This window comes from Fulmarus glacialis, unplaced genomic scaffold (genome assembly GCF_000690835.1).
Source record: "Fulmarus glacialis isolate BGI_N327 unplaced genomic scaffold, ASM69083v1 scaffold10759, whole genome shotgun sequence".
NCBI classification, from domain to species: Eukaryota; Metazoa; Chordata; class Aves; order Procellariiformes; family Procellariidae; genus Fulmarus; species Fulmarus glacialis.
In genome coordinates this window covers 1-19,196 of record NW_009232632.1, presented here as the reverse complement: position 1 = coordinate 19,196, position 19,196 = coordinate 1, and the positions used below count along the sequence as shown (strand labels likewise).

Here is a 19,196-nt window from a genome sequence, read left to right as displayed (position 1 = left end):
ACCCCCAGCCTCCTCGCTGGTGGGGTGGGGTGAGGAGCAGAAAAGGCCTTGGCTCTGTGCAAGCACTGCTCAGCAGCAACTAAAATATCCCTGTGTTATCCACACTGTTTCCAGCACAAATCCAAAACATAGCCCCATACTAGCTACTGTGAAGAAAATTAACTCTCCCCCAGCCAAAACCAGCACATTGGGGTATGAGATAGGTGCCATACATACCAGATCTTCTTTTGTGGGGAAAAAGCACGTAGGTGAGGCAGGGATGATGCATAGACAAATATGTTGCTTAAAGCTGACCACTTGGTACTAGAAACTCATCTTCTTTTTCACATGTTTATTGTTGTTATAAATAACGTTTAATATTACTATAATCAAAAGAGGTTTTTCTCTTGTACTTTGTTCAGAAGGTAATGCTTGTCATTTTTACTGTCACTGTTGTGCGAGATGTCAGTTGTTTTCCCCATCTATATTGTGTAAGTATTTCACCCAGCAGCAGAGACAAAAATCTTGTTGAAGGGAATTTTTTTTCCATAAAGATTAAGAGAACGAAGGTGTGGTCCCTCATGTCAGGTTTAGTTAATTTTTAAAAATGTCTAAATATTAAGCTAGTACTTTTTTCTGTTTTTTGTTTTTCCTTCTGTTGAGGATGAGTGAGCTCCACAGAGACAACCATGGTAAAGTCTTTGATGTAGTAAAATAAATACAGCATTTCTAAGGTGCTGATCCTGCAATTTTTGTTCATACGAATATCGGTTGTGTATTTACGCACAGGTTAATGGATCTTTAACTTTCAGAACATAACAAGGGCAGAAGTCTGAAACCAATCTAATCTGTACCTGCAGTATATGCCGCAGGGAAATTGGGATCCCTCTTTTCAGACAGTAAAATACTTCGAAGTTGCAACTTGGTGCCATATAGTGCCATTTTAAAGATGAAAGACCTGTGAAAAATGTCATAGGGCTAACTTCGTACATTTTTTTCAGCTTTCTAAATGAAAGAAACAAATCTCTTCCAAGCTCTCAGGACCTTTGTCTCCTGTTTCACCCTTCAGGTACTGACTGTGACAGAGCAACTTGAGGCCGGAGTTAGATATCTGGATTTCAGGATTGCCCACAAGGCTAACGATCCATCTATGAATTTGTACTTCGTGCATATGGTTTACACAACCGTTACTGTAAAGGTATTGTCCTTACCTTTGGGATGGCTGTAAAAACAGTGCTGCTTCTTTCATTTAGGAGCCATCATAATCTGAAAATGCTGGCCCAAGGTTTTCTGAGTAGGTTGGTTGTTTTCCTAATGCGAGGACTTTGAACTAGAGAAAATCAGCAGGGCTGGAAGTTAGTTTTAGCAGCTGCAAGTGAGACTGGAGCATCAATCAATTCCTCATCCTCAAACTGGAGTTGCTGTGCCTTGCTCTCCGCTGCCTAGCCCCTACCAAGTGCCAAACGTTTCTGCAGTTTATCTTGTGTTGTCCCATGATGCCACCCAGGGCAATCCCGTTTCCCCAGTAAGGAGAGAAGTTATTAAAGAGAAGAAGGTATTAAATGCCTAATAAAATCGTGAAACACTTTTTATTTTGAGGAAAAAGTATTTCACTGAAAGACAGAGAGACTCAAGTCTGGGTCCCATGATCAAATTACTGTCAGCTGCTGTGAAGAAGCTACTGTGAGTTGCTCTTTGCATGTGCTCCGTCACTGTGGAGTAGTTTACATCTTCTTTCCATTTGCTGGGACCTGTACATCCAGGCACAGCCAGCTAATGCTGCTTTTCGTTTGTAGACTAACTGGCTAAACTTCAGTTTCATGCTCATGAGTCTGAACCCTTCATGTGTTGAGATTTCATGGTGACTGGCACGCTCATGTAAACAGTTAGATGTAGTGCCTGACTACCCTGCTAATTATATGCGGTCTTCAAGAAGTTTTCATTGCCCATTAAAAATGGGGAAAACATGTCCTGTTATGTTTAAGCAAGCACAGAACTTTTCCCTGTTTTTGAGTTTGCCACTAACACGTTGTTTGTCCTTAAAGAAGCTTAGAGAGATGGGTTTACTGCTAACCTGCCTCTAGGTAGTAGGAGATTCATGGATATTATCAAAATACAAAGCTGTTAAGTGTAGTGTGCTAGAACCATATCCAGAGCAAACGAGCACAGACCTGCAGAAAGTAGGTTTTCCTGGGATGCATCTCTCTGGACCTCCCTGTGGGCAGTCAGATGGCCATCCTCCAGAAACCTTCGCTGATTTTCATTATTGTGATTGCGAGTCTACCCCACCATCAATGCTCTGTTGGTTTTATGTCCTTTCCCCTGCATAGCATAGATGATTTTCTAAGTTGCCGTGACTCTCTCTTGTAGGATATTCTGTGGCAAGTGTTAAGGTGGTTGGAAACTCATCCTCAGGAAGTTGTTATCTTAGCCTGCAGGAATTTTGATGGATTAACCAAGAAACTTCATTGTCTTCTTATTGCCTGTTTAAAAGAGATTTTCCAGTGTAAACTGTGTCCCAGAAACGTAAGTACGAGATCCTTTTTTCCTCCTTTTTTAAGAATGATATATTACAGTGAGATCTTTGATTCCAAATTTTTAGATATATTCTACTTTCACTGTATTTTTAACCTAGGAAAAGTAGCATTTGCTGCATCAGAGCTAGGTCTTTACCTAATAAAACTGAGGAGATAAAGTAAACCTACACCCCACAGTGTGGAGGAGGGAATTAAATTTGACTGTCATGTCTGTTGAGTTGTAGGACAATAGTAGGGACACAGCTGTCATCCACTGTTCTGTCTGAGTTTTTTTTTTTTTAAAAAAAAAAAAAGAAAAGAAAAGAAGGTGTGTGTGTTATAAATATAGTCCATTCTATATTTATAGAATTTAAAGAATCCATTTTCTGCCTTTTCACAGCAATAATTATAAATGAATTTTTGTGCTCTTTCTAATAGTTTAGGTTGGAAGTGACCTCTGGAGGTAATCTGGTCCAACCCCACCATGCAAAGCAGGACCAACATGAAAGTTACCTTGGGCTGTGTCCCGTTCATTCTTGAATATCTCCGAATATCTCTACAACCTTTCTATGCAGCCTGGTCCAACATTTGACCACTCTCAGAGTAAATGTGTTTTCCTTATCTACCTGATCAGAATCTCTCTTGTGTCTGCTGACTTTCATCCTTTTGCTGTGCCTATCTGAGGAGTCTTCTCTACATCTGGCCGTTAGGTATTTGCAGACAGCAGTAAGACCTGTCCATAGTCTTCTCCATGCTGAACAGATCCAGCTCTCTCAGCTTGTCCTTGGCGTGTCATGCTCCAGCCTCTGCTCACTCTGGTTGCATGCTGCTGGATTCGCTCCAGCACGTCAATGTCTTTATTGTACTGGGGAAGCCCCAGCTGGAGACGGTACTTGAGATGCAGTCCCACAACTGCTGAATAGAAGGGAAGAACTCCTTCTCTTGACTTGCTGTCTGTGCCTTTACTTATACAGCCCAGTTGCAGTTGACCTTTGCCACGTGGGCACACTGCCGGCTCATGTTCAGCTTGGTGTCCACGAGGATCTCGAGGTCCTTTTCTGCAAAGCAGCTTTCGAGCCAGCTGCCCTAGTCTGTCTTGGTGCGTGGGGTTAGTCCATTCAGGCGCAGGACTTTGCATTTGCCTTTGTTGAGCTTCATGAGGTTTTCTGTCAGCCCATGTCTCAAGCCTGTCAAGGTCCCTCTTAATAGCATCTCTGCCCTCAGTGCATTTCTGTGGCATTGACTTTCTTTCCTGGACGTGAACTGGAACTGACCTTCCAACCAAGCCTAATATGCTTTCAGTCACCCAAACCTCCAGAAAAGCCTTAATTTAAGTAATCAGAAATTATTTGATTGCTAAATTTTCGAAGTTGAGATTTTTAGCTTCCTCTTTTTTACAAGGTGTGGGAGCTTTTAGTAGTTAAACAATTAACATTTCAAAGATGCACAGGAACAGAGGGTTTTCTCTGGAGATGTGAGGGGTACAGGATAATAATGACCCTGTTTACGATTCGAATTCAGCCTTTGAAGCTGGTGTATCAGTAAGGGTGAGTATTACCATTTCAAAGCATTTTGTACAGCAGAGTTAAAATAGAACAATTCTCAGCAAAACTAGGGGATTCTGAATATTCAGCCCTCGGCTGAATAACTGGAGACCTCAGTGACACTGTTTTATTGTTTCCCCAAATAACTTGAGTGCATAAGTTGTGGATGAGCAAAGCAATACTGCAGAAGATGGTCAAATTTGCTTTCAGACACATGGCCAGCTCTTAAAAAGGAAAAAAAAAGTTATTAATTGCAAAAGGCAAGCTGCTGCTGATAGTTTGTTGAATGGATGTGATGAACGAATGGTTTGAGATCACCTCACTAAAGAAAGAAGAACGTTTCGGAGAGTGTCCAGGGGGAGGGAGGAAGGGCACTGGAGGAAAAAGAAGCCAAGTACTTCCCTTAAGCAGGAAGACTTTATTTCTGTGGGGTCTGTGACCAGCACAATGGATCTCACCATTTTTGTAACTGATACCATGGCAGGTTAGGTAGCTGTGGGGTTTTTCAGGATCACAGATTTAGATTGAACATCAAATAACCAAGTGCTTGCTCACTTACTCTAAAATAATCTTACTGTCTTTCAAGACTGCAACTCTGTCGTCGCACAAAAGTAAGCATCAAAGTATTTATGAAGCAACTGCTAAGTAGAGGTCTGTATGTAGTACTGGCACAGGCCACGGCGTGACAACATTACATTGCATTTAAAATTTTAATTGCCTTAACTATTCAAGGTGTCTTCCTTTGATCTGTATTACTAGAGTTTAAAAATCCCTTGTTAGACATCCACAGTTTCATTTCTGCTTTGTTTGCAAAATAAGCACCTGTGCTCCTGTACACATTTCTGGTAGCTTTTTTTTTTGGCTCTTATCCCACATCCTCTTTTTTTTTTTTTTTTTTTAAGAGGTTTCAGCTTTAGAAAGACAGCTGGAGTAAAGCAGACTTCTGTCAACCACAGATTTTTGTAGTTTGAGTAGCTTGTGTCTTAATTTTGCAGTATTTTCTGACCTAATTGGGGCTCGCACTCTCTCTTTCTTGGATGAAGTAAGAGGGATTCCCATGTTCATTCAACCCTTGGCACTTTTTAAAGATTTACATAAAACATTTTCAATTGCCTTTGGCTTTGATTTTAATTAATAAGTTAATTGGAACATCAAAAAGCCACCATTTCATTTTCACAAGCATCAGACACAGCTTTTAACCACAACATTCTTAAAAACCCAATACCTTGGTATTGTTGGTTGTATACGTTGGTTTTGCAAATAAAACTAGTCAGAGGGCCTCAATTCTGTCTGATGGTAAGTTTTGAGGATTGGAAAATGTCATTCCATATTGAAACCCTTAAATTTAACAGACCTGTTTCAGCCCGTCTATCTGTCTGAGAAGGTTTCCGACTCAAGTCTTCCCCTCTCTCAACTCCAAACATCTGGGACACCCCAATTTCAGAAACTTTCCACTTAGAGAAATCAGAATTAATGTATCTCTTGAAGACTTACATTTAGTCTTACCAAGCCTTCAGCAGTTCGATTTTCTTGAAATTGCGACAAATTTGGATCGACGTGGGGCATTTGCCAGAGTTATTCCTGCTTCTCTGTGTCTGTATTCCTACAGCTGGGTGCAGGGCTTTGCCCCTCTCCTACCTCCTTTCACCAAACGGCCTGCGTCTTACTCTCCCAACAGATTTTCAGCAGCGGTATGTGCACGAGGGCCGACACGGGGGATGGTTTCTTGTTACACAGGTGTAAGACCTTGAGTTACGTACTTTACCATAGTTGAATTGTTTGAGGAAAGGAGAAACCTGCTGAAGTTCCCAGGCTCCTATTGCCCCTGCAGCTTGTAACCCAGCCAATGACCTTACTGGGCTGTACGCTTAAAAGCTTTATCTGAACTGAATCTGTGCCTCTCTACCAAGGCAATGTCACACGTCAGTATTTGAACTTTGGGAACGCTGCTGTGTTGTTGACTTCTACCTGGGCACGCTTTCTCTTAGGTGGTGCCGACGCTGCGGACCATGTGGCAGCGTGGCCATCAGGTTATAGTCTCGTACGAAGAGGACGTGGAAGTGGAGGAGCACTGTGAGCTGTGGCCTGCGATCCCATACTGGTGGGGAAACAAAACTGCCACTCGCGCTCTTATCCAGTATTTAGAGCGCATGAAACGGATGGGCCGTCCAGGTAGGCACAGGGAGTCGCTCGGAGGAAATAAGGGGCACGTACAGCAATGCAAAACAAATACGAATAGGAAGTTGGGTGTTCATAGCATTAAGGGATATAACCACTTTGTGCATGCTGATGTGCCCATGTTGCTGAGTGCTCTGCCACCCATGGGTGAGTGCACCGTTCATCTTTGGTGCTGCAAATACATGCAGCAGTGTATGTCCATGCATAGACTATATAAATTGCAGCAGCCGCTTCACTTGCGTCATCCCATGGAAAAGAAGCCCTCGGTACAGAAGAGCTAGCTGCTGCCGCCGCCGTGCCCTTCTCACAGGGAGGAGACCGCTTCCTCCATCCAGTGCTCGCTGCTTTAGGCAGCGCTGATGATGAGGGCAATGCTTTATGCTATCCTTGTAAAAAGAAACCCCTACAAGAACAGTGCGTGAAGGCTGTAGCTGCATCAGGAAACAGCAGCGCTCAGGCATGCCGGTATAGTCTAAGCTGAAAGAAATTCAGTTCATAACCTCTGACGCAGCTCTGTGATGTGCACGCGTGGGGTGACGAAGGGCAGAACTGCTTCAAAAGCACGCTCCCCAGCTGAAGGAAAACGCTCGTGCAGGTGTGCCCTGTCTTCCCGGCCGTCACAGGGCAAGGCTAAGCATTTGGAAGCAACTGTTACAGAAACAAACATAATTTACAAAGGAGGACTAATTAGTGGAGAACCTTTAGTCTCCAATGAGTAATGTAGACAAATGTAGCTAAACTGGAATGGTTCAATAACCGAGCTTGGTTCAGTAACTATTTACTACAGCATGCAGTTGCGACAAGGGGAGACAGTGTACTGAAACAGTTCTAGGGATATGAAACAATAGAGAAAGATTGCAAAGTTAGTACTTTAATGATTCCCAGAGGAACGAGATCTGGAGTTAATGTAATGCTGACCAGCCTCTGTTCTCCTCAAAGGAATACTTAATGTGTCGCCTTCTGATTTTTGTTTCAGAAAAATTCTTTGTAGCGGGGATTAACCTTACTGAAAATTTAAGGTATATTCTAGTACACCCATTTGGATCGTTGAAGAAAATGACACTCCAGAGTCTTCCATGCTTGAAAATCTGGATAAAGCAGCAGTATCCAGGACCAAAAAAAGAATGTATTAACATCGTTGCTGGAGACTTCATAGGAAACGATGATTTTGTCAAAGATGTGATAGAACTTAACACAAAAATTAATCCTCCGTTTCGCTGTCAAAGTAAAGGGGCTGGAATAAATAGCTTTGTGTTCTCACCTTCTTAGTCTGTGAAAAGCTGAAAAGGCTTTTTCTGCATTTAATGTGTCCTGGTTTAAACATCCTGGATCTCATAAAGGTCCAGTTAACTTAAACCAGGGATGTTTTAAAGACTCAATAAGAAAAGTGCTCTCAACATCATCAGGGTTTCAAGGCCTTTTCACCGAAAAGAAAGCAGGCAGACCTGGCTGAAGTCTCTAGAAAACTATGGTATAGGTATAATGTACTTGGAGGTGCTTAGATTCTGTAGCAGGTGGCAATATTGAAAGTCCCAAGAACTTAATCCTATTTCATTTTACATATGAGCAAGGAGAAATATGTCAGTAGCTGCATGAATTATTTTGTGATAAGATTTTATCTTTTTTATACTTGTAAAGATATTCTGCACTACTTGCAACTCCAATTCTCAGTATTTTTTATCAGACTTGTCTGTTTTCATAGTTCATGTTAAATATACAAAAGGAACAGTTTAAAAATATTTTTGATACATCAAAGATACTGTATTAACAATCCTATTTGACATGATTCTTATATATACACCAATACATCATTAACATTAGAGATCTAGAAGCAACTGTACTGTTGTGTGCTGAGTAACAGTTGTGAGCCACTTCAGCAACAGGGTAGTCACAAAATTCTTTATTAAGAGGTATGTGTATTTGAACACTTACACATTTTATCACTCGTGCCAGTTCTGCAGTTATAAAGATACCAAAAGTAGGCCCCGAGACAGTTTTGTCTGTGGTAATGAAATATGTTTTATTAGGTGTTGCCAAAATATGCCTGACATTGAAAATAAACACATATGAAACAAATTCCTTATCTAAACTCTGACTGCTCTAAAAATACAGATTCTTGGCTTCTGTCATGCTCATTTGGGATTTCACAACTGGTCTTTTATTTACCTATTTTAGTAGCTCTATAGTTATTGAGAGGAAAAATAAGTATTTTTTGCTTATGTAAAAACTAAGGGGTTTATGTTGTTTGCCATTGCATATTAATCCTATTTTTCTATTTTTTTAAAATGAACTGTGCAATAATAGATGATCATGAAGTTAAGAGAAATGGCAAGCATCGGGACTAAAACAAAAACAGGCATTGTATAAAGTTCACTATGCAGCTTCACCAATATACCTCACTTTTTAGATGCACTTTATATGCAAAAGCTGAGTTCAAATGTCTGGCAAGATGTTCAGGTTTGCAGGAGGTATTTGCAGAAGTTTGAAATCAACTGCTACCTGACATCAGATTAAACTCACCCTAGACTTCTCAGCATGAAAGGCTAAGATGCTACCTCCACATGCAATCTCTTGCAATGGCAGAATACATAGGAGTAAAAAAACAAACATTCAATTTCGAAAAAAGGCTTTCTAAATGCTTTTTTACAGTGCTTTTTATCCTTGTTCTTACCTGTACGTACTTCATACTGAGCAGTCATTCAGTTTTGGTTTTTTATTTTTCAGTCACTACCTGCATGAAGTGGTGTTATACATACTCACAATGTTTTTCTGCCTATCTATCTTTTGTACCCTTAAGTGGCTTGTTACTCTATCTAATAAAACTTGATCTCTTTGTGTAATACTGACTGAAATAGTTTTGCTTCTACTTTCTGTGATACTGATTGTTTTATTGGTTCCCAGTAGTAATTCATAACTCTGGTAATGGATCAGGTTTTGTTTTTTTTTTTTTTCTTTGTGAAATAATTTCACACAAAATCCATGGTTTGCTATACCTTAAATGTTTTCTCTTTAAGAGCTGACACAGGAAGAGGTATTGTGGGTAAATTACTGCACGCAAGAAAACTGTATTGGTAAAAGATGTTCACAGATAACTTTATTGCTTAAATATACAAATCTATGTTTTTTTGCTTCACTGCAATAAGACATGGAAGTTATTTTACTTAAATATGTATTAAAGCAGAATGCCTGAACCTTATTTATATACAGCCAACAACCTTTTGTTCACTAACTTCCATTTTTCAAGGACCTTAACTATAATAAATATTAATTTATTGTGAAAAATGGGGTAAAAAGCTTTATTTATATGATATAAGAAACTTGATACTTTTCTGAAGGTTAATTCAGATGCCATCCAGTGATGTGTTTGAGGTCCACAGCTTATAGCGAACAACTGTTTTAACACTAAAAATTTAGTGCTATCCTTGCACTTGCTGACAAAATGAAGCTCAAAGCTCTTACTGTTTCTAAACAGAAGTTTTCTGAAACAGTGTCCATTTCTCAAATGCGTCAAAAACACCAACTGGGGAAGAAATACACTCTTCAACACCCAGGCTAACAGGTCATTAACTTCATTTCACATCCTCTTAATGAGATCAGTTTCTTTTCCTAGAAAAGGATGCAGTTTCATGGCATAAAAATCCTACTGTCAGGAAAGAGGTTTTTGTACCTGCCAAAAGCAGAATTGCTGATTATCACCTTCACTCTGGCTGTGCCATCTTCAGGCATGACTTCTACTTCCTGAACTGTTGCTTCTTTATAGAGCCAGCTGTAGAAGTAAAAGCATATTAGCATCTTAAAAGTATGACATACTGCATAAAATGTGATCTTTGTTTTAGGTCAACATGTTCCAATCTAGGTAATTTAACACTTTGAAAAATGAAGTGCTTCACTTAACTTTTAATTTGCTACTTGCTGTTTGGACATAGGGTATAGTGTTTTCATAAATCTTTCAGATTTGTGTTTTTATCAGAAATCTGGCTCCAGGACCAGTGGCATGGTCTTTCAGAAAGTATGTTTTATTGTACTAACACACAGAACTCTGTGAAGGACACTTTCAGAAGCAGACTCCAGGGTATCTAATGGGGATATTTTTTCTCAATAGGTCAGAAAACTTTGATAATTTTCCCTAACACAGATTAAAATCAGTATGATACGTTTTTGGAAATTTTAAGACATGCAAGTCTACGAGTTTTGTTTTTCTCCAAGTCCTTCTTACCATTCAAAATTATTTACCTTAGCTGAGGTCCCTCTAAGTTGACGTTAACTGTCAGAATCTTCTTCCCTGTTGCTGTCAAAATTTTTTTCTCTATTTCTTCTTTCAACTCTTCTAAACCATGTCCATGTAGAGCAGAAATGGCTAACGCATTTTCTTCAGTGGGTTTATACCTGAAAGGTAACCATTGCTAGTCCATTTGCTCATGAAGATTAGGTTGTGAAAATATTCCAAGCATGGACAATTTAACTGTGTTACTTTATACTGGCACCTTCCTACAGAGGCCACTTCTTGTATGGCTCAAGTGATTTATTTTGTAATTAAAAGATAATTAATTCTTTTAAACCATAGTTACATATGTAAAAGTCTGAGAAACACTATTAAATGTATTCAGAATTGTGGGACCTCTTTTCTAGACTAAGACTTAAAAAGCTTCCAGAACATAAGAAATGTTTAAGTACACTTAGCATCTCCTGCTTACCTTTCTGTCAAATCCACTTTGTTATGAACTTCTACCATGGACTCCAATAAATGGCTGGGAAGATTAAGATTCTTCAGAACTGACAGAACAGTTGCTTTCTGGAGGATGGTTTCTGGATGAGTAATATCCCTCACATGAACTATCAGATCCTGGCAAGCATCAGTATACAAGACAGTTACTTAATGAAACACACCAGTTACCAGGTTGTAGAGATTTTTATAATATTTCTGCATTGCTAATTCATGTAAGATACTTTCCTATCCATTAGATAATACACTGACAGGTTAACACTGTAAAATGAACTACTAAAACAGTATTAAACCAATACTGGTTTTTGTACCATGATGGAAGAAAATCTGTAGCAGCTTAGTCTTTCACTTCACAGTGAGTACGAATTGCCTCCAACAACCCTGAAACAAACCCTGTCAATCAAGCTAGTTACAGAATTCAGATTTCAAATAACTGATCTAATTTTTCAATACCAAGGCTGTGTAACAATAAGGCTTCAAAAATACTAGGGAAGAAAAAGAGTGAACTCTAAAAAAGTTTTAGAAAAGTAATGGCTGAAAGACTGTTTCAAAAATGGGGGGAAAAAACCCCCATGTAACTTGTAATTCTATTTTTACATTCAAAATGCAGAAGATTATTCTTACCCTTATTCTTAGCTCCTGAGATACTATTACTGGTGCTTCACTTAGAAAGCTTTATACAAAAGTTATCAGTTTCAAGTACATACTCCATCATGTTTGCCGTGATAAAAACCAAGCAACCAAATTCAATATTTGCATTCAAAATGTTTCATCATCTTTCCTCAAGATACTGCTTCAAACTTCTCAAAATTAGTGAGAAGTAAATTTTCTTGCCTTTCACTTAACCCTTCAGAATCAGAGACAAACAGTTGCAGCCAACTTTTGATCGTCCTATTATTACATGGTGAGGAGTCCAATCCTCGGAAGCATTCTGGCATCCAGCTACCACTGAATTTCATTACCTTTGACAATGCAGGCTACTATATTCAGCCAGATACTTCACTAAGAACAGCATGCCCATTAACTTCCCTTTTTTTGAAGGGATGAGGATTATCTAAAAGGAAATTAATTTGATTTCTCAATTTTTATAGTCAACTACTTACTGAGTAAGCCACTTCTTCTAATGTAGCTGAAAAGGACTCCAACAGATTATGTGGAAGATCAGTCAAAAACCCAATAGTGTCGACATAAATAACTGCCATACGTGAGGGCAGATAGCCAGCATGGGCTGTAATATCAAGAGTGGCAAACAGCTGATCTCTGGGTTGAAGTCCTGCTTCCCCAGTCAAGGCTTTGATCAAGGTAGTTTTTCCTAATTAAAGAAAAAAAGGACAAGATTTTAATGGCTTGTTTCAAGTAAAAATTTAATTTGCAAGGCTCAGGTGAGTTGTATGATGTGACATATCTTTTCATATCTATTTCACTAATTTAAATCTAGCTTACGATTAGTTATCTATATGATGTTAGGAAACCCAAAGACAGTCTTAACTGTTATAACTTGGCATTTGATTTAAGGCCACGTCTGGAAGCTATGCTGCAAAATCACAAGATGATCAAAGACTGAACTGACCTCCAAAGTGACCTACCCACATCTCTCACCTCTAAGACTGTCTGAAGAGCGCTGCCATGACAGCATTAGGGAGCATACACTTACGCACTCCCCAGTGCTTCTGCTGTCAAATAAAACAATTCAATATTTACTTGTTAAATCCAACAATAAACAGAAGCACTAATAATATGTAGCTTATTAGGTTTATGCTTTTATTGAGCATTTCCTCATGATCATAGTACTAGAGACATTTATTTAACTCAATATTTCGCAGAATTTAGTCATCAAACTAAAGTGCTCAGTATATACCCTAGTTAAAGTATTTCAATTATGTGTACAAAATTGTAATATATATATTTTTTGAATCTTCAGTTTTAAAAGTATGGAAGTATGACATTTCAGAAAAACATACAGTGTAATCCAAATCTTTGAGTATACAACTGATAACAAAATTAGTGCAAGGTAAGTTTGTTTTTACAAAGATGTTGAATAAATGAAATGGTCTTAAGATAATGTAACCTGAAAAAAGTGTCTAGTCCAAAGTCTATTTATGCCTTGTGTATGAATTCACTTGTGTAAGCTATGAAAAAAGAATAGTAATTTTTAGCTTTATTTAGATTCTCTTATGAACACATTTCAGAACACTATACATTAATCAATGAAAAGCTACAGTGCTTCTTAAGCACGTTTCTGAGATCAACTGCCAACTCTCCTGAATTCTCTTCCTATGCCTCAAGCCTTCACAGTGATCTAAACATCCATGTACTTTTCTCTACCCATTCTGATCAAGTAAGAAACATTCATATAAAGGGACACTAACAGTACAGTCTTCAGCACTATATATAAAATCTTTTTGGCACAATAGGTGCTAGGCATTTCTCCAAAACATGTCTTCAAGACTGGGGGGCGGGCGGGGGGGGAAAAAAAAAAAAAAAATCTAACTACAACAAGCATCATTTGCTTTCCTAACTATATCCTAATTGACATTCATTACACAATTTAAAAACTAATTAAAATATGAAGCCTATTCCCACTGAAATGAGATTCTGGCTACAGTTTCTAATTAAAAATTAGACAAAAAGCTCTTTCGTGTTACAATTTCATGAGTTTTTGCTTACCACAATTAGTATAGCCCATTACTGAGATAATCGGAAACTCGCGTTTTCTGCGCTGAGTTCTAAGTAAAGATCTTTTTCTTCTTATTTTCTCCAGGGCATTCCTAATTTTAAGTTCTTTTTCTTTCAAGATACGATTCTGTGTCTCCATGAATGTTTCACCTGAAAAATACAAATGAATAACTGGCAGAATAGTCTACAAGAGAAACGGTAAACCAAGTGATGTTGTGCATTTGGAAATCAAGTGAGTTAGCACTAGGGCATATGAAGTAATAAGTAAGCAACTAAAACTATGTATTCTTGCTTAAGATAAGAGTCAGAGTGATAAGTAATTATTAAAACATATGCTAAGCACTCTAGAATAACCATATACACTTATGAGGAACCCCTGTGGCAGCAAATACTCTGTCCTTGGCCACTTACTGAGCCAGTACAGACCAAAACTTCGTTATTTAAGTTACTTTCCAATACATTTTCGTACGTTCACTTAATTAGATGCAGAACACAAACAGTTTTTCCTCCCTGCCTCCTCCAAATAAAATAAGATGCAATTAAGTTTGTTTAAGGCTATGGAGAAAAAAAATCCGCTAATTCATGAGAATATTTAGACTTTACCTGAGCCCATGATGTATCTCGATCCACCTCTCTGCTGATCTAGCTGAGACACCTCATTTTTCAGATTTGACCTGGCAGCGGAGTAACAATTAATTAGAAGCAATTTTCTTCAATCAAGCTATCCTAAAATGCCTAACAAATGTGAAGCAGTAGTGGTATTCTAGTAGTACAAATAAAATCACTAAATGACAGAGCTCTAAATAAAACCTGCTCATGGCGAGAAGCCTGATGAAAAAAATCCAGATCTTCCTGGCTCCTCAACTGCGATTTGAAAAATCATCCAACTCTCTTAGCAAATTATAATGGCTATTCTGAAATTTCAGAGAGCCAAAGATGCCTCCGATACATCCATGCAACTCACACCAACTTCCATGTACAAATGTTTCTATGCCATGTAATGTAGAAATTTGGAAAATTCAGATACAAATTAATGCCTTTAATCTTCCTTGTTTATAGCTTTCCTTATTAAACCCACCAATATTATACATGGGATACACATATGCAATTCCTACACATTCTTGCAATCCATCTTCCACATTAGAAAGAACTGGGACCTTTTCATGAGAAATATATTTTGTAAGATTATCTATTGAACGCTTTCTAGTTTTCCCTGTCAGCACTGCAGAAGCTTAAAACAATGACATTAAAGCAAATATTTCTATGCTCTAATCAGTCATTGAGCATACTATGCAAGTACTGAAACAGTGTCATTTTTCTTTACAGTACAGTATTACCATTTTTGTTACTGTAAAAAATAGTCACTAAAATATGTGAACATCAGGATGTGATTTGCACAGCTTGAGGTACCTGAGAAGTGGAATTTCGGCCAATGCTATCTGAAGTTTTGCTTCTTTGGTCCGGGCGTTACAACGAAAAATGTGAAGTACAACTGTGTATCTGTCAAAGACTTTCACGCCCCAGGCATCTTCTAGTTCTTTCTTTAGCCATGTAAGACAAAATAACCTAGATGTTTTCTGTCCCCCACAGTATCAGTAGATCAATTCCTACACAGCACTACAGTTACAGTTAGCTGATGGACACTCGAACTCAGAGGACCTCAGGATTTCATTTCAATGGATGCGTAACGATTATGAGCACGCAAAGGCAAAATTTGGTTGACCACGAAGAAAGGTGAAAAAGAGAGTTTAGAACATAGAACTTTGTGTCTAGGCCCATCAAATTCAGCAAGAGTCTTTCCATTGCCTTTAGTGGATTCTGACAACAGTTCTTACAGTGTATCTCAGAATCAAGAATCTCAGAGGTTAAGTCCTTGCAAAAAATAATTATGAAATGCTGGTATCGGAAAGGATAGGGATAACATAGGAAAAGAAAAAAGATTACTGAAATTAAAAAAAAAAAAATTAGAGAGAGGAAGGCAGGAAAATTATTTCATAACCAGCTTTTCATGAAATACTTAAAAAACCCCAACCAACCAAAAACCAAACAAAAAAACCCACCCTTGCTCTCATTCAGCAAAAGACACTTAAAGTTCCCCTCCACCATCTCTAAAATACAGAATGCTTGTGTTTTATACATGTTCTCAAACACTTTCTTGAATCAACCCTGTTAAATTGCTCTTAAGATCTAGATTTGTGAAAAGAAATTTTTTTTAGCAAATCTAGTACTAAAAGTACACATACTATAAATTACGGAGTAAAAACTAGGAAACTGAAATGAAACATTTTCAACTTCCATTTCATCAATAAATTGAAGTGCTCGAGATAACTATCTATTAGAGAGATTTACCATCTCTGTTCATTTATAATCAGGGAAAGCATTCAAAACTACCAGCAAAGCATTAATGTTTGCTTGCAGAGTTTGCACACACTTTGCGGGATGCTGTACATGCAAAAAAACTGTAAAGTATTTATTTCAGTTTGTCTAAGCATTTCAAAGAGCATCTATAGTTCATGCACCAGTTGTTTTACTGCCAGTGTTTAAAGAAGTGAAGCATGCTCCTCCCCTCAACATAATCTGTCTGTTTAAAATACGGTTTCTTTTTAAGGGTTAGGAATCAAAGTTTAAATATTTGAAACATTCAAATACAAGTTTGCTCTGAACTTACACCTCATATTCAAAATACAATACAGCATCCACAGAACTATAGGAAAATAAACACACTATCCATATAGGCATAGAAACCAGTGCATATAGCTAAATCCAAAATGTTGACATTCTTCATAACAAAAGCTGTGTTATCACCTCCGTTTTGTGAAAGAGACCTTGAGTAACTTTTCCAACATTTTAAGTAGAGCCAGTGGCAAATGTGGGAGCAGAGTCTATAGTAAATGGCTATTGGGCTGCTGGAAAATTTCACGCACGAGAGCTGGGAAGACATGTATCAACTGGACAAATGTAGTAGGAATTAAGTTTCCTTTCAACAAAACTCAGTCCCGGTGGCTTCATATATTACCATTTGCGAATTCAGTCTCATAACCGGCCCTACTTCTCATAACATCAATACCTTCCGAACAATACTGATGTAAAGAATATGATTTGATGCTATATTTAATTACCTTTGTTAGTGAAGATATTCTTTCCACATTCAGGAAGACAGCTGTCACATGGGGTAATTTTTTAATCTTTTCTAAAAGATGGATAACCATTACAAAATACAGTGTTAAATGTCAATTTTCTTTTTAAAATACACAGAATATAAAACCATTTTGCACTGAGCAGAATGCTCGTGAAATATCAAATGGCATCATATTCTTTAGTCACGGAACAGTTATATTTGCACTAATTTAGTACTATGTAAAACAGCTGCTAGTTTCACTTATGTCAATCACATAAACACAGGGATTAAGTTGCCTCACACATTTTCAGTGAGCATGGGTTACTTCTATTCTGTGTTGCTTTTGTAACCTTAAAAATAATTCTTTGAAGTTTGTTTGCAAAGCTGCATGATGGATAAACAAAATTCTCTCTCTTCAGCTTTCATACCTATCCTTAAACAGTTCAGCTGCAGAAGTCTTCCATTTAGAATGATGCAGTACTGAAAAGTCTCAGTCCTTACCTGTCAAAACCTGAAAGTTTCCTTTGCCAAAAATAAACTTCTTGTCAGGATTTTTTGTAGGAATAATTATTTTATCTAAAATCGTCCAGTTCTGAAGGGTATCTACAAGAGCAATGGCTTCAGCAATCTGTAATTCAGCTTTAGGAACACAGAAAAAAAAAAAAAAAAAGAAAAAAGATCATAATATACAAACATAACTTTGCTCAGATTTCCAATAACTACAGTACGTGCATGAACAGGGAAAGACTAAGCTACACTGAAATTCTAGTAGGGTATTTATTTTAACCAGTGGCGCAAAGAGCAAAATGTCTTACCTCTAATCAGAATAATTAAACTTCTAGTTTGATGCAATTTTACCACACAAAGCATCTTTCTGCCAGTACAAATTATTTCCATGGTCGTTGATTTAGAACAATTTTTAATTGTATTGTCAGCAAAGAAATTACCAAGCTTTTTGCCTAAACAAGTGAAATGAATAACTAGCTGGAAAATAAATTCTGTTATTTTAGATGAGCACAAAACCACGTGATTAATTCCTTGGTGTTTTGTGGCAATATTTAAAGCATTACTAATACGGCATATCCTGCTGCTAACTTCACTGGTACTTATTCATAAAGGATCTACACTGATTTATGACTTGCTAAAACCAGCAGATTCCAATCTTGTTTTCTGGTTCATCAGTCTTTTTTTTTTTTTTTTTTTTTTTTTTAAAAAAAAACATCTTCATGGCAAAGCACTGATTTTTGAGGACTTTGTGAAATCATGAAGACTACACAGGCATATCAGATCAGTAGATCCAGTTTTGATTTGCCAAACACGAATAAGATCCTCTTTTCGTAACAGATTTGTCAAGTTCCTCTAGATAGCAAAATGTAATTGATATATTAAATAGGTTACCTTGGTCCAAAAGGTAATATATTTTTAAAGATAACCATGATCCTCTTTCTCCTCATATTGTTAGTGTTCCTTGTAAAATGCACAGATTTCCTGTTGTACCTGTGGTGTTTCAACAATCTATCCAAAACATTTGTTCAGACTTCAGGCTCTTCATCTGGAGGGCCTAAATAAATGGAAAGGGATCACTGCTATTCTTCTGTGTGTCTGGACAGTAAGGTGCCTTCATTTTTTTTTTTTTTTTCAGTTGTAAAATGGGAATGCTTATGTAAATTCTGAAAAGGTTACAAACTTTATTCTGCCAAGTGGCAATTTGTTACAATTAGCAGCACTAATAAAACTAAATAATATTTAGGTTCATTGCGTAACAAACTTGAGTACAAGAAGGACTACCATGTATAAATTGACAGATATATATAAAAAAACCTAACTTATAAAACGCTTAATCCTTTCTATTACAACTGTAATTGGAGAAGTGTTTGGAGAAACAACATCAAGCCAAGTTCATCATACATCTTACGTGTGCATGATTAATGTATATGTACTAGCTAGCTAGAAGGATTTCTGAGGGAAATCGAAGAATAGCAATGCTAATTAAGGTCCTTATAAAGGAATTATTGGCGACTGCATCCCTAAATAACTACACAAAAGCACTCACTTTAAATCCGTGAGAGGACTTAACTACACAAGACCTCATCTTCACCACACTCTCTTCTATGGACAGAAGAGTACTCCTCTCTTCAGCCAACTTCTGAGCAAGCCTAAGGCTGAAGGACTCCTGCCTACCTGGCCAGGCAGCACGGTTGAGGGCTGAAGGCTATTAACATTCGTCTAACAGGGGGGAAACCCGGCTGCTTCCTTAAGCAAACTAAACTCTATGCACCAAGCGGTTTTGCAAGACCCAAAGTCAGCGTGACTTACAAGTCAAAGCACCGATCTGCGAGCAGTCACTCGGAGCGCATTTAAAAAGTTATCAGAGAAGAAAACACCGACCTTGACTTTTTATCTACTCCGAGTTTACATTTCGCAGTTTTACCACTGTAATAACGGGTCTACTTCACGCTACC

General features: G+C 37.8%; 2 protein-coding genes across 2 annotated transcripts in view; one reads left to right on the top strand and one right to left on the bottom strand.

Moving 5' to 3' along the window:
- PLCXD1 (phosphatidylinositol-specific phospholipase C, X domain containing 1) overlaps positions 1–7,486 on the top strand; it is an 11,772-nt gene extending 4,286 nt beyond the window's left edge. The window contains exons 3-6 of the mRNA XM_009584983.1: positions 1,049–1,177; positions 2,350–2,505; positions 6,028–6,211; positions 7,194–7,486. Coding sequence (XP_009583278.1) covers positions 1,049–1,177; positions 2,350–2,505; positions 6,028–6,211; positions 7,194–7,486 — 762 coding nt within the window. The remainder of the gene's footprint in view (positions 1–1,048; positions 1,178–2,349; positions 2,506–6,027; positions 6,212–7,193) is intronic.
- Positions 7,487–9,494: 2,008 nt separating this feature from the next.
- On the bottom strand, positions 9,495–17,373 carry GTPBP6 (GTP binding protein 6 (putative); the record flags this gene model as incomplete). The annotated part of the gene is made up of 9 exons (XM_009584982.1): positions 9,495–9,983; positions 10,451–10,603; positions 10,912–11,060; positions 12,044–12,252; positions 13,608–13,766; positions 14,220–14,290; positions 15,027–15,157; positions 16,736–16,806; positions 17,236–17,373. Coding segments are annotated over 9 exons (1,223 nt in total), but the record flags the coding sequence as incomplete, so codon positions are not given.
- Between the last annotated feature and the right edge of the window lie 1,823 nt (positions 17,374–19,196).